The 14,503-nt window shown below is 35.3% G+C and overlaps 1 protein-coding gene across 1 annotated transcript in view; it reads right to left on the bottom strand.

Annotated features, from left to right (window-relative positions):
* The window catches only part of trhde (thyrotropin releasing hormone degrading enzyme), a 315,571-nt gene that overhangs the window by 13,566 nt on the left and 287,502 nt on the right, over positions 1-14,503 (bottom strand). Inside the window, exons 16-17 of the mRNA XM_002939942.5 lie at positions 741-908; positions 505-645 (exon numbers count right to left, since the gene is read on the bottom strand). Of these exons, the coding sequence (XP_002939988.3) occupies positions 505-645; positions 741-908 (309 nt within the window). The remainder of the gene's footprint in view (positions 1-504; positions 646-740; positions 909-14,503) is intronic.

Raw genomic sequence — 14,503 nt, 5'->3', positions numbered from 1 at the left:
TTGTTTGTAAAGTGGAGGAAGCAACATGGCAGTTATAAGTGATACATATGAATGTGAAATGTTATTTTGGCCATAATTAATTAGGCTTCATACCTAACTGAGAATTTAAGGGTTTAGCAATTTATGATAAACCCAATGGGTGTAGCTTTGTTTAATGTCTTGTGTTTTTTATTGTCACATGTTTAGTGTGCCCTTTACCAGTACAGGTATGGGGCCTGTTATCCAGAATGCTCGGGACCTGGGGTTGCCAGATAATGGGTTTTTCTGTATCTCCATACCTTAGTCTACTAGAAAAATCATGTAAACATTAAGTAAACCATAACCATTAAATAAACCATACCTGTATTATTATTTAAGTTTAAAGGTAAATAATTCATGCATTCAGTTTAAATATGGCCTATATTTACTCAGATATTTACATTACTTCCCATACACTTAGAAAGCTAAACAAGTATTTATTGTTTTCTATTTTATTACAATTCTAGATGCATCATTCCTTCTTACCTAGCATTTAAAATCTTCCATTTGTCTCTGAAGAATTTCCAAGCTAAATCTCTTCCATGTGGGTTTCTTGCCACATGAATAATGACATCAATGGCATCTTGATCCAGTACTACTTCTGAATTCAAGGAGAGATTCAGAAGCCTTAAATGAAATAAGTCAAAAAGGCAGCAATTAAGATTTTGGGCTAAATGCATGTCAAATAGTAATATTTTCTTTTATACATCACACTCCTTTACCTATTCAGGAGGTTTCTATTATCACTGCAGGTCAGAGCTTCTAATAGAATTTTCTTTTCTGATACAGCTGTGGAAGAATGAAATTTCATCCAAATGAATTCCCATACATCTTCATCCATCAAGGATACTCCGGTGCAATAGACTATGTCACGGACATTTGGAGGAATTCTACAAAATCAAACACAAATTAAATAAAGGTTATCCCTCTTGAATCCCATATAAAGCATTATGTTTTGTGCTGTGACATTCTGCAAGGCTTCTATTTTTCATTATTTACATCATAAAGCTCAGTTGTTAGCAGGGAACTCTGAAGAACCGACATGTTCATTGTAAAAAAAAAAAAAAAGACCAGAAAACATTTCACAGACATTCAAAATGTATTAAATTGTTCATAATTGGCTACCAATGTTCTGTACTTTATTTCTTTTTGACAGGACTATGCACTTACTAGATATGTTAAGAGTTTCAAAAAAGTACATAAAGCAAAATTATTTTCACAAAGAAAGAAATACAAGAATGTGTATGTAGTGCTAAGGGAGAAATATTATAATTTGGAGAAAAATGACAGAAAGATAACTCTATTAATGTTATACTTTTTATATATATATGTGTTATATATTAGTCCTAAGTAATCAGTTTTCAAGAATGAGCTTCAGAAAGTTGCAAAAGCAAAGCGTATAATTATATACTCTTTGCAGTGCACAGGGGATAGGCTTAAGCTCCTGAAGTAGTTGCCAAAATCCTCTACCAGCAAGGTCCTTAAGCAAATACGTGTACAGAGTAGGGATGTAACAGAGATCGCTGGTTAATTGCATTTAATATATTAGTCATTTGCATAATCATCACTATGGGGCACATTTACTAACCCACGAATCCGAATTGGAAAAATTCCGATTGGAAAACGAACATTTTGCGACTTTTTCGTATTTTTTGCGATTTTTTCGGCGCCTTTACGACTTTTTGGAAATTGTCGCGACTTTTTCGTTACCAATACGATTTGCGCGAAAAAACGCGAGTTTTTCGTAGCCATTACGATGCGCTCGTATCTTGTCGCGACTTTTTTGTATTGAGCGCTCATAAGCGGCGGGCGAAACTTTCAGACTTAGCATGATTTTGGAAGCCTCCCATAGGACTCAATGGCACCCTGCAGCTCCAACCTGGCCCAAGAAAAGTCACCATACTGAAGCTTGAATGAATCAGAATCTTTCGTACTCGGCGCGAAGGCTACGAAAAAGTCGCGACTTTTCGCGCAAGTAGTAACGCTACGAAAAAATCGCCAGATTTTGCGCAACATTTGGAATGGCAACGAAAAAGTCGCGACAATTTTCCGAAAAATCGTCAAATACCGCTCATTACCAAAAAAACGCAATCGGACGCATTCGGCCCGTTTGTGAGTAAGTAAATGTGCCCCTATCAGTGCACATTGCATCAACAATTACTCCTCATACAAGTGTGCAAAAGCAAAGAATTAGCGAATGCTCAGTGCCACCCACTGAAGATAAATAAATGTAATATTGTTGAAGAACAAATGCACAAATAAGAATCCTTTGGAGAGGGCATAATAGAATTATCATAAGGACTCCCTTACCTACACATACAGCTTTTTATTATGACATAAATTGCTTCTACATTCACCTTATCAAACAGGTGGACCCAATTTGAATTAGATGTACCAATTGGGGATACAAATTTTTCTCCACTTTGGTAAATAGTGCACAAATTTTTATCCAACAGTTGGGGCTTATGCCCACAAAAAGACTACAGGAAAATAGAGCTGTTTTGTGGATGCATAACATGGCATATGTTATTTTGCAGTAAATTTCAGTTATGTAAATATTTTCATTGCCTTCTCTATGTTATATGTACATATTTTTATTCTATATAATCCTTAATATTTTTTGATACTTGCTGTAAAACAGACTGTAATATTATGCAAATGATGTACCTTCTCAACCTTCTAAATATCCCAAACAACCAAAGCCCATTCTATAAACTGATGGAAAAAGCAAAAGAATTGAAAAACATGTCAACTTTTAAGATTTTAAAATTAATTAATAGAAATGGCTTTTTTAAACAATATTTTTTAGCAAAAAAAAAAAGCACATTTGTATCTTTTTAGGCAACCGATGAATGTGAAGGGAAAATTGGAATAACAAAGGAATGCAGATTTCATGAAAGATGTATTCAGGCTCTTCAAAAGCTTACTTTGTTATCATTTACATTGATAATGTGCCTTTATTAAACATTAGCCTCAGAACTTGCTTTATGACATTTTGGCTGTCTGTGCTTGTACAATCTATATGTATTCTACAGAATTTTTGGTGAAGCAATTACTGTATTTAATTGAAGCTGTATGGAAGTATATTTTATGTATCAACAGTCTGAGATGTTAAACTGTGCATAGGCACATCTGTCAGTCACACTGGGTTGGAGGTGATGTGATTCTCCTTTTAGCTGTAGTATCATTTATATCTGTATTCCTCTTGACAGGAGGGTCATGCTACCCTCAGACCAGCCTGGCAGATATCACTTTTAACTATTGTTATGGGTAGGGAAATATCAGCATGACTGACATTACAAATATAGTAACAGGTAGAAAGGGACCTTGAATGATTTTTCCTAAAAAAACAGCTACTGGACAGTATAACATATTACAATGCAATGCAGGAAAGGTTTTGTTGCGGGACAGTGTGGAATTTGCCATATCAAGGCCCTTCTGCGGTACTATGTTTTCTAAAATATATAGAAACGTTATCTTGGGAACACCATAGTTTAAAGATCAAATCCTAGAAAATCAAAGACAAATATAGACAATATAGACACAAACACGCACATTCATGTGTGGCTGATTTAATGTGCATTTGTGTATCAAATTCTCCTTTAATGCAAATGTTTCTGCATGATAGCGCCGTGGTGGTGCTCTTACACATATGCATAAACAATGTCTACTTTGCTTCCAGCAAGAAGCAAGAGGCATAAATGAATATGATACATTTATTAACATTTTTACATTGAGCAACAGACCACTTTTCAGGACGATTGTACTGATAATATCAGCCAGAATCCAAGACCATTTTCAGCTGCAATGTGCTAGTGTATGTCGTTGGTGGGACTACTTACTACAAAAACAAGCAGAATTAACATCTCTGTATTTAGTGGAAGAAGACTGAGTAGGACAGATAAAATACTGCCAAAGTGGAAAGGTGGAAACGCTTCTAAATCCCCAGACACAGATGTTTCATAAGCACAGTCCATTACCGCAGCCCACATTTCAGCTTTATTTTTAGCTCACAGAGTAAAGGTAAAACAGCAGGACCCTGCACTTCGATCCCTAGATTTCACATTATTAAGCTTATCATATTCCTTCTAAAAATGTGTGCTTTGGAAAGAATTCGGGCAACCAGTTCACCAGTGTATTTAGGAAAGGTTACACACTAATTTATGTTCATATATATCTATTCTGAAACAGAACTTTTCTGAACTATTCTTGGACTTTTGCATCATCTGTAATTGTAGTAGTACAGTAATGTTGCAACTGCATGGAATATTGCAGGCTGTTTTATGTAATGTTCACTTTCAGGCAAAATTTAATGTACAAATATGCTTACTGTTATAATTACCTGCTTCTACTTGCAAATATGGCCAGAGAAATAGCTATAGTAGCATATATATATATATATATATATATATATATATATATATATATAAAAGACATTTTTAGTGACATGCCTGGCAAGAATAATTTTAACTATCAATCAGCAAGCCATGGCATGGAGTAAAAAATTGAGACTTTGAACAACTCATTGTTACATTTCTATCCACTTTTCAGCATCTGCAAAATGTATTCTCACATCTCAATCCCTTTACATTATTTGAATAGTACCTCCGTCTGAAATTCCAATAATAGGTCATCTGAACAGCTGCCTGAACAAGCCTGCAGCAAGCCTGTCATTAGCAGCCTTACTTGTCCATCTCTTTTCATCTGCCCCAGATTACATAAAATTCTGTGCTTTATGTCAGACGTACACTGTGTTCACAGCATTAACATCTAGCATACTGGCTGATTCCTGACATTTGCATAAGTGAATATGCATTACAGGATAAAGATGATTATATGTCACTTGCTACTCAGGCAACAAATTTATCAGAGCATTAGCTTCTAACTTTTGCTAGAACCTATCCTGCTTTGCTTTTAAATCAGTATTGTGGGAGGATTCTTAGCCTCTTTTAAACCACTGGCCATGGGCGTCCACAGAAGGGGGCAAGAGGGGGCACTTGCCCCCCCCTGGAAAAGTAGCAAAAAAAACCTTACTTTCTGCACTGTCTCCTCAAGCCCGTTTTTGCTGTGCTCCGATTGGATCTTTCTTCTTGTGGATTCTCCAATCAGAGCACAGCTTCCTTGGCAGACAGTAAAATTGACCAATCAGAGCACAGATGCACACAGGGATCGGGAGATTTTGCAAACTGGAAACAAATGAAGACTGAAAAGAAGAATCTGCAGCTGTAACTTTACCTGAGAACCAACTCTCAACTTTTGCTGCAGATTTCATCCCACAGGCACTATACACAGGCACTATACACAGGCACTATACACAGGTACTATACCCAGGCACTATACACAGGTACTATACCCAGGCACTATACACAGGCACTATACCCAGGTACTATACCCAGGTACTATACACAGGCACTATACACAGGCACTATACCCAGGCACTATACCCAGGCACTATACCCAGGTACTATACCCAGGCACTATACCCAGGTACTATACACAGGCACTATACCCAGGCACTATACCCAGGCACTATACCCAGGCACTATACCCAGGCACTATACCCAGGTACTATACCCAGGCACTATACCCAGGTACTATACACAGGCACTATACCCAGGTACTATACCCAGGCACTATACCCAGGTACTATACCCAGGCACTATACACAGGCACTATACACAGGCACTATACCCAGGCACTATACACAGGCACTATACCCAGGCACTATACCCAGGCACTATACCCAGGCACTATACACAGGTACTATACACAGGCACTATACCCAGGCACTATACACAGGCACTATACACAGGTACTATACACAGGTACTATACCCAGGTACTATACCCAGGCACTATACCCAGGCACTATACCCAGGTACTATACCCAGGTACTATACCCAGGTACTATACCCAGGCACTATACGCAGGCACTATAAACAGGTACTATACCCAGGTACTTTACACAGGCACTATACACAGGTACTATACCCAGGTACTATACACAGGTACTATACCCAGGTACTATACACAGGCACTATAAACAGGTACTATACCCAGGTACTATACACAGGCACTATACACAGGTACTATACCCAGGTACTATACCCAGGTACTATACACAGGCACTATACACAGGTACTATACCCAGGTACTATACACAGGCCTCTGTTCTGCCTCTATACAGATTTCAAATGGGGGCCAAAAATATTGCTCTGTGAGGCTACAATTTTATTATTATTATAATTTTGTATTACTTATTTTTCCAAGTAGGCCCCTTAACTATTCATATTCCCATCTCTTGTTTAAACCACTACCTGGTTGCTAGGGTAAATAAGACCCTAGCAACCAGATAGCTGCTGAAATACCAAATGGAGAGCTGCTGAACAAAAAGCTAAATAACTGAAAAACCATTAAAAATAAAAGTGAATTTGAATGCGAACTAGCCCTGATCACAAACACAAATGTTTGCAGATCCCCTCACAGAAATGCGCGTATAAATACTTTAACATACTAAACATTTTAGGGTAAAAACAAAAAAGCCCCCCCCCGCACTTTTGTACAGTATCCCTGGGAGTCAGTGGGAACGGCAAGAGGTAGTTGGGAGGTTAACTTTTTACGCCAGCAGCGAATCCACTAAGTGTCACATTAGCTGTAGGTCAGTCTGTGTATGGGCCATCTTTAGCCTCCCCTAGTATCATCCTGCAAAAAAAATATATATATTTATATATATATATATATATATATATATATATATATTTATATATATATATATATATATATATATATATATATATATATATATATATATATATATATATATATTTGTCTGTTGCAGGATGATACTAGCTTACTTGCCCCCCCTTGGAAAATTTTCTGCGGACGCCCATGCCACTGGCATCAGCTTTTAAATGTAGTTTGCTTTGTGTGCGGTCTATGCACTAGGCTAAGATAGCATTAGACAGATGGTGATCATTGTATTTATGATTAAACACAATCATTAGGAGATATAGGCAATGCTCCTGGGCCACTTACTGCCTAAGGCATATGGTTAATTCTAATATACTGTATATTTGAATAATGTCCCCTACAATGATCCTCTGTTAATGAACCATGACAGTAAGGGTCAGTGTATACTGTAATACTATCACCCAAAATATTTTAATAAATAAAATATTGGCATCTCAGACCATCTTAGGTGCCATATAAGTCAATAAGAAGTGTATATTCAGAATTTTGGCAAGTGAATAATGGCTCCTTTTTAAATAAAAATACAACAGTTGCCATAGCTGAGATGGCTCGAAAATGCATTATAAATGGAAAGTGTCAGCCCGAATAGTGAGGTCCAGGATAGGGGAGCAGAACAAATGAGCACAGACAGGAATACCAGAACAACTGGGTCAAATTCATGAACCATTTCACAATATGAAGACAAATCCCAATCATGTTTTTTCCACAATTTTCACATATTTATGAAAAAGTCACAAATGGGTTATTCACAAATAACCCCTTTAAATGTTTTAAAGTTTCAGAAAAAACTTGGTGATTGTTGCAAATCTCTGATCTTTTTTGGGAATTTTGTCCATTATGAGCTTTAACTCATATGCAGAAGTCAAGACAACAATAAATAATAAGTGATCTGTAATGAACCATTCTAGAGTACATACCATATATTGTTTTTCAGTTTAAGGTTTTATTATTAACTTTTGTTCCTTGACGTAATAGATTATTGAGTAAAAAATACCAATTCTGCCCAATCAAAATAATTCTAAATCAATGACCGTTCAAAGCTATAGTTTTCACATACAATTAAAAGTAGCATAGATTTACACTTTTCTGTTAATTTGCATTAGAAACATCTGTTTATAAAAGTAAGATCTTTGTACTTGTTGAGGCAGTCATGCAGGACTGTAAGGCTTTCTATACCTCAAGTGTGAATTTGTCAAAAATGTCTGTGGGCCCCTAAATTTAAGGTTAATCCAAGAGGTTGCTTGCAAGCTAAGATGAACAAGATGATCGTCAGCCTCAGTCAAGCTTTTGTTATGTCTTGTTTGCTTCTGCCAAAATATATGCACCTTGGAAATGATATGGAAAACTTCCCTATGGCTTTTTATGTAGGGGACCCCAAAAAATGAATCCATATACAATGTAAGATATATTTCCTTATGTATTGCTTAGGGGTTGCTTATTCTTTCACATTTACATTTTTTTGTTAGTAATTGTTCTTTCCTAGATTTATATTTAGTTCCTTTGAAATTTGATTTCTGGAATAGGTTTATGTATAATGTCAACAAACTGTATGTTGACTGCAAATCTGTAATGCTTGCCTTGTTATAATAAAGGCATTCTTCCTTGTGCATACAGACACAGTGCTGATGGGCATTTAAAGGAGAAGAAAAGGCTAAGTCACTTGGGGGTGCCAAAGTGCTAGGCACCCCCAAGTGACTTTAATTGCTTACCAGCCGGGGGTACCTGTAGCGAGCGCTTCCTCTTCCTTGTTCACGCTTGAGCATGCGCAGTAGAGTGAAAAACCGAACTTAAACAAAAAATCGTCTTTTCACTCTAATGCACATGCGTCGGCCCAGGGATTTTGCCGGCAGAGCGAACACGGAAGAAGGAAGCATTCGCTACAGGTGCCCCGGGCTGGTGCGGTTTTCTCCTAACAGGGGCACCAGCCCAGGGTACAAGGTAAGTGATTAAAGTCACTTGCAAGTGCCTAACATTTTGGCACCCCCAAGTGACTTAGCATTTCCTTCTCCTTTAATGTTCATACACTCTGTTTTACTAACATTTCATAGGGCAGTAAGGGTGTGGAGAGCTAAAAGACATCTATAGTATATATAGTGGCTATATGCACATAGCCTGGCTATATTAAGGCTATGGCATTAATAATAGTGATCACAATAATTAATTTGTAAATATAGCTCTGCCTAATTTAGTGGCAAAGACATATTACCTAAAAAGCCTACAACTTTATTAAACAGATCACCTTCACTGGGAATTTAGCAAATCACCTATATAATGAAGCCACATATATGCATTTTCTATCAGTTGAAAACTTTATATAAAACTAATGTAGCTTTGACAGAGGAATGTTTTGTAGAACGAACTCATTATTATTATTTAGGGATTCACCAAATGACTGCCCTTTTCAACTGGTACTCCCTTTCTTATGCAATACTACCAATAATATTTGATTCACGTATAAAGTACAACAACCAATATTTACAAAATACTTGTATAAAACTGATACTGATTTTTTTTTTTGCAATTTTTCAACATCCTATGCACCATACTGAGCCGTTGTTAAGCCATGATATCTGCTTATAAAAATCTTGTTTATTCCTCAGGGTTAGATCCAATATTTTCCAATTGTTGTTTTTTCAGCTCTTTACTTATACACATCATGAAACATGAATTACTTTCATATAACTTGTGCCTTATATTAATAGAATTTGCCCATTTGAGTGGAGCTTCATGACCTCAATTGACACATCTTTAGCCTTGTGCTTTTATATGGCTATGAAATTGCTTTGGGGCTTCTAACATCTTGATAATGTCTAGTAAAGGATGCATCAACATGTCCCGACAAGTGAATGAGACAATTATTATAATATTATTTGGAGGACACCTTAATCAATCAAACTCTACCTGTCACACAAAGCAGCATGCACAGAGTGAATATGTTGAGAGCACAGAGCAGTATCTCAGAGCTGTGACAGAGATGAAACCAGCTGACAGTGATATGTAGTCATAAACCTTTTATTTTCTGCCACTAATAATCACTTGCTTGAGTTGAGATAAAGAGAATGTCTAAAAAAAAGTCTGTTACCAGAAGTCACACACTGAAGCACTATTTAAACATATAAATAGAATGATTTCTATAGTGCGTCTCTATGTACAATTCTTGAACAATTGCAGATCTCTTTATTATGGTATTATACTCTACTGCACTTATCTGTTTATGCTACAGGTATTAAATATTACTTTGGGACTGACTGGATTAGTTATTTTTCTGTATTATTCAGGTTGTGAAACGGTCTAAATTTCTTTTCAAATTCTGTTGCTTAGAGTATTCTTTGTAATCATAAATAGTTCTAAATATAATGTTTGTCATTTTATTCTGAACAGAATGTTCTTTTAACAGGGTATGACTTATGTTTTCATAAAAGACTTTAGGCTGTCCAGGGGTGCAGGTTCACTGCCAAGCAAATGGGTCAGGTAATACTACTGAACTACATACAAGTAGTAATACGCGAATCGCTTTTGCGAAACAGTGAAAATTTTGCGCATAAAAAAAAATTGTTGCACGCCGAATTTTGTGAATCCATGCCTGCCAAATAATGTCGCCCATCACTACATACAAGATCTTTGTGGTTGTGCTCCTAATGATTTATTCTAGCTTATGATACAGCATATGAATGAGCCTGAATAGAAACTCTGCACAAAGCAGGTTTTACTGCAATTATAGGGAAGGGTGTAGTGCAAGAAAATGCAGACTATATCAGCTACAGTGTGGTCTGGGCAAATGTTAAGAAGCTAAGCCTAGGGTTCATCAAATTGCAAAATGAGGTTTGTCTGTCATAAAAGTTGATACTACAGGGCTAATTAATAAATTCTGATGCAAACTGAAATTTGTTTATAACTGCATGTAATCAGAATTTGAATTAGTTACTAATCAGCCTTGTTTTGCAAATTTTATAATCTAACTACAACAGCACAGAGCATATTATATATGTATATATATATATATATATATATATATATATATAGAAAATAATCATCTGTGGCCAGCACACCCTTCAATGTTTTATCAAAAATTTTTTATTATAGATATATTGTTGGTGGTTTTAACAATATATCTATAATACATTTTTTTTTTGATAAAACATTGAAGGGTGTGCTGGCCACAGATGATTATTTTCTATACATACATAATTTTGGCTAAGCACCCCACAGAATATTGAGCCTTGGAGTGCGGACACCATTTGGATATATATATATATTCAGAAAATCCAAAGATTATTAAAAGAAACTTGTTGCTGTTATATGCACTTAACTGCAGTGGATGCCTCTTTTACAACTGGAAGCTCTTTCTTTGCTTCATGGTTTTAGAGTCTGAGTTTTTTACATTGTCATTTTTGCGACACTAAGGAAAAAGTAGCATTTTTTTCCACATATTTTTTCGTTTGTGCTTCTTAAATTTGTTTCTTTTGATAAAGGACTGACCTTCATTGAAATGAGGTTAGTCGTGGTTTCAAAAACCTCTAAAAATCTAAATGCTGATAAATGGGCCTCTAAGACTTGATATTTCCTTAGCATTCCTTGTGATTTTAATCATTCCTTTTGTGTTACATGTTCTATACAAATGTATTTGAATTGTATGCATATATGATTCTATATGACTGTTTCCTTTTTCTTCAAAGGACTGAATGCTTAGTTTCAGACCCAATGCAGGCTGGAATTGGAGCAAATTTGTTCCCCTATAAACACCATTCAAGAAAGACTTGGGCCATGCCTATATAGTATTTAGTGGCGATGTTGTCTTGCCTAGATTTCCTTTGGTTCTTGTTGGTTAATTATACCATACCATTGACCAGATATTGCACCTAGAGCTTGCAAGCAAGTGGTGAATTCCATAAAATGCAAATGAGCAATACCTTTGTAAAAAGCTTTCAAGCTCAAATATTGCAATGAGTTTAGAGAATTTTAGCTATGTTTGCAAAGAAAAATTAAAGTTTTTAAAAGCTGCTAATATAAGAAACAAAAGAAAAAGGTCTGTAAGAAGAAAGTCATAGTTGCATATTTTTTATATAATGGCTCTCTAGTTACATCTGTAATACACTGGGATGACAGGTTATGACCTTAATCTGGTACCATAATGCTGGAGGCTACATAATACATTTCATTTCCTACAGTTCAATCTGGAATACTGAAACAGACATCATAGGCCTATGTGAAGCTGTATATTACAATAAAATAGAATGTTATATATGTGAGGGTTTTAGACCCTACATATATATATATATTATTATTTTCTAAAAGTTTAAAACAGAATTTATTTAAACTTTGCATTTATTCTATGACAGGATAATTTCCCAATGCTTAAAGCAATTCCTCACTGTAATCAATTTAACTGAGTGAGATAATTTTATAAACTGTGCCTTATGCTTACTGGTTTGACTAAAGTGAAGAATACTGGGATTTGGATACACTTTAAGCTTACATTTGACCCTGTTCCCTTTCTTCATAAGAACAATTACCAAAGAAGAAGTGTATGGTTAATCCTGCTCATTACATTTGGAATGCATTCTCTGAATTCCCTTAGTCTCTTCAAAAAAACAAAACACAACTTAAATGCTGCATTGTAACCTGCAGTACTTATTATTCCCCCTATTGGTGTCAGTAAGATATTCACCTACTTAGATTGTAAACACTATGGGGCAGGTGGCCACCTTCCACTTGTTACTTATTGAAAAAAAATAAAAATATACATACCCCTCCCATTTATAATCCTAGTATAATGGTCTTTTTCTTATCTATAAGCCCGAGACAGAGACAGGAAAATGAAAGGATTCTTTTTATTTATATATACATTTCATAAGTCACTGGTGATGTTGGGTTTCAGTTCTTTTCTATTCATATGAAACCCCAGGAATCCAGTATTAAATCATTTGCTTATTCCTAAGGGGGCATTTACTAGCATTTGTATTATTTTTTTGCACAAAAATAATTTTTTTGTGGAAAAAACTATTTTTTTACCATTTATTATGTGTAAAAAAGAAATGCTGTTGAGGTCATGTAGAAGACAATGGCAGGTGTTCTTTTTACAACTAGAAGATATTTTTTTGCTCTGTGGATAAAGAGGTTTACAGGGTTTTTTGATGCAGCAATACTTAGGTATTTGCATTTGTCGTTTTTTTGGGTCGTGCTTTTTTAAGAGGCCGTTTTAGAGAAAATTAGTTTTTTTGTCGTTTCAAAAACTTCTAAAATCACAAAAATGAGAATGCTGATAACTGGGCCTCTAAATGTTTTGCATGTCACTATTGTTTTGCCCCAAATTATTACAAAATGTAAAAAAAAATACACACACAATGTGCCAAACAATGCCTGACATTATTACTTAGCATACAGAATAAACTGGAACATTTCAAAGTAAAAAAAGTGAAAAAAGTATTTTATATTCACTTTTAGACTCACTATATTCTAGACTTTTTAGACTCGTAGTATTTTTGTCAAATCACATTAAATGTGATTGATGTTTAGAAGCATATGCAAAATGTATTCTATGCCCCACAATAAAAAACAAACACCATATACATAAGTATACCAGCCAGTTTGATATGACAGTATCAAAGCAGATGAGCAAAGCATTGATCTTCTGAAGGCAAACATTTTAAACAAGCCATTTGAACTAGATGTTATGTTTTTGCTTTGACAAATTTCACATAAAAGAAAATTGATTATAGCAAGGATGAATTTAATAAGATTTGTGTGAATGCCCATTATTGCTGCAAAGACACTTTTTATCATGAAAATCTAGAATCCATATGGCATCAAACTCTTTAAAGAAAAATGATGAGTTACAGAGTCTGGACAATGAGAAAAACATGACAAAATCAATTCTTTGTTAATTCCAATAAATGTCATGATCATTTTTATATTTTATTCCAAGTTTAGCTGGTTACCTAGTCTTTTGAATAGCAGCAGCAACATCAATCACTATAAACTGGCTGGTAAATTAAAGACAGGAGTTAACAACACAGGTGAATTTGACATTTTTATATCATTGTTGTTTTGCTAAAACACATCTGTTGTTTTCGTGCATTATTTAAATGCCGTTTGCTTGCCATTGCATATTTTATGATTTCACACAAGGGTGGGGGGTAGAACTGAGAAAGTCTTGAGGTAAAAGTGTAGAGTATGCAGCGTAAGATGGGTGTTAAGAGATTAACACTGGTAGTAAAAGCACTCTGAAGAAAGCACACTGAAGAATTAAAGGAGTAATAAAAAAGGAAATATTGTGAGCTGCAGTGGACTTGAGCAAAATGAACAATTAGAGGTGACTGTTATAGCTATAAAAAAGGCTTTGAATAACCATTTTGAGATTATATTTGGATAAAGGGGTAAATACATACCACTAAATTTTTTATGGTAATAAATTAACACAGCATGCGTAGAATATATGTTGTATCATATATAAAATATACTAACAGATGATGGTTTTGTTCTTATTTATACCTCCCATTCCGTCAATTTTAGAGAGTTAAAAAAAGATCAATTCCCTTTCCCTTAGCTCCACCTCTGTCTCATGCTAAGAAGTAAAAAGAAGTTTATTATAGGGTGACTATGAATATGAAGGGCAAACTAATTACATAGCAGCAAAGAAATAAGACATGAGTGGGCCATGCCCATCTGGAATTAAAAAGGCAGAACTGCATAGGTATTAGCTTAGGTTTATGCCACACATACTTGATCTGAAAATA

The sequence above is a fragment of the Xenopus tropicalis genome, chromosome 3 (assembly GCF_000004195.4).
Source record: "Xenopus tropicalis strain Nigerian chromosome 3, UCB_Xtro_10.0, whole genome shotgun sequence".
In the NCBI taxonomy this organism is placed as follows: Eukaryota; Metazoa; Chordata; class Amphibia; order Anura; family Pipidae; genus Xenopus; species Xenopus tropicalis.
The sequence above is the reverse complement of the archived record's forward strand: the minus strand, read 5'-3'. Positions and strand labels throughout refer to the sequence as shown.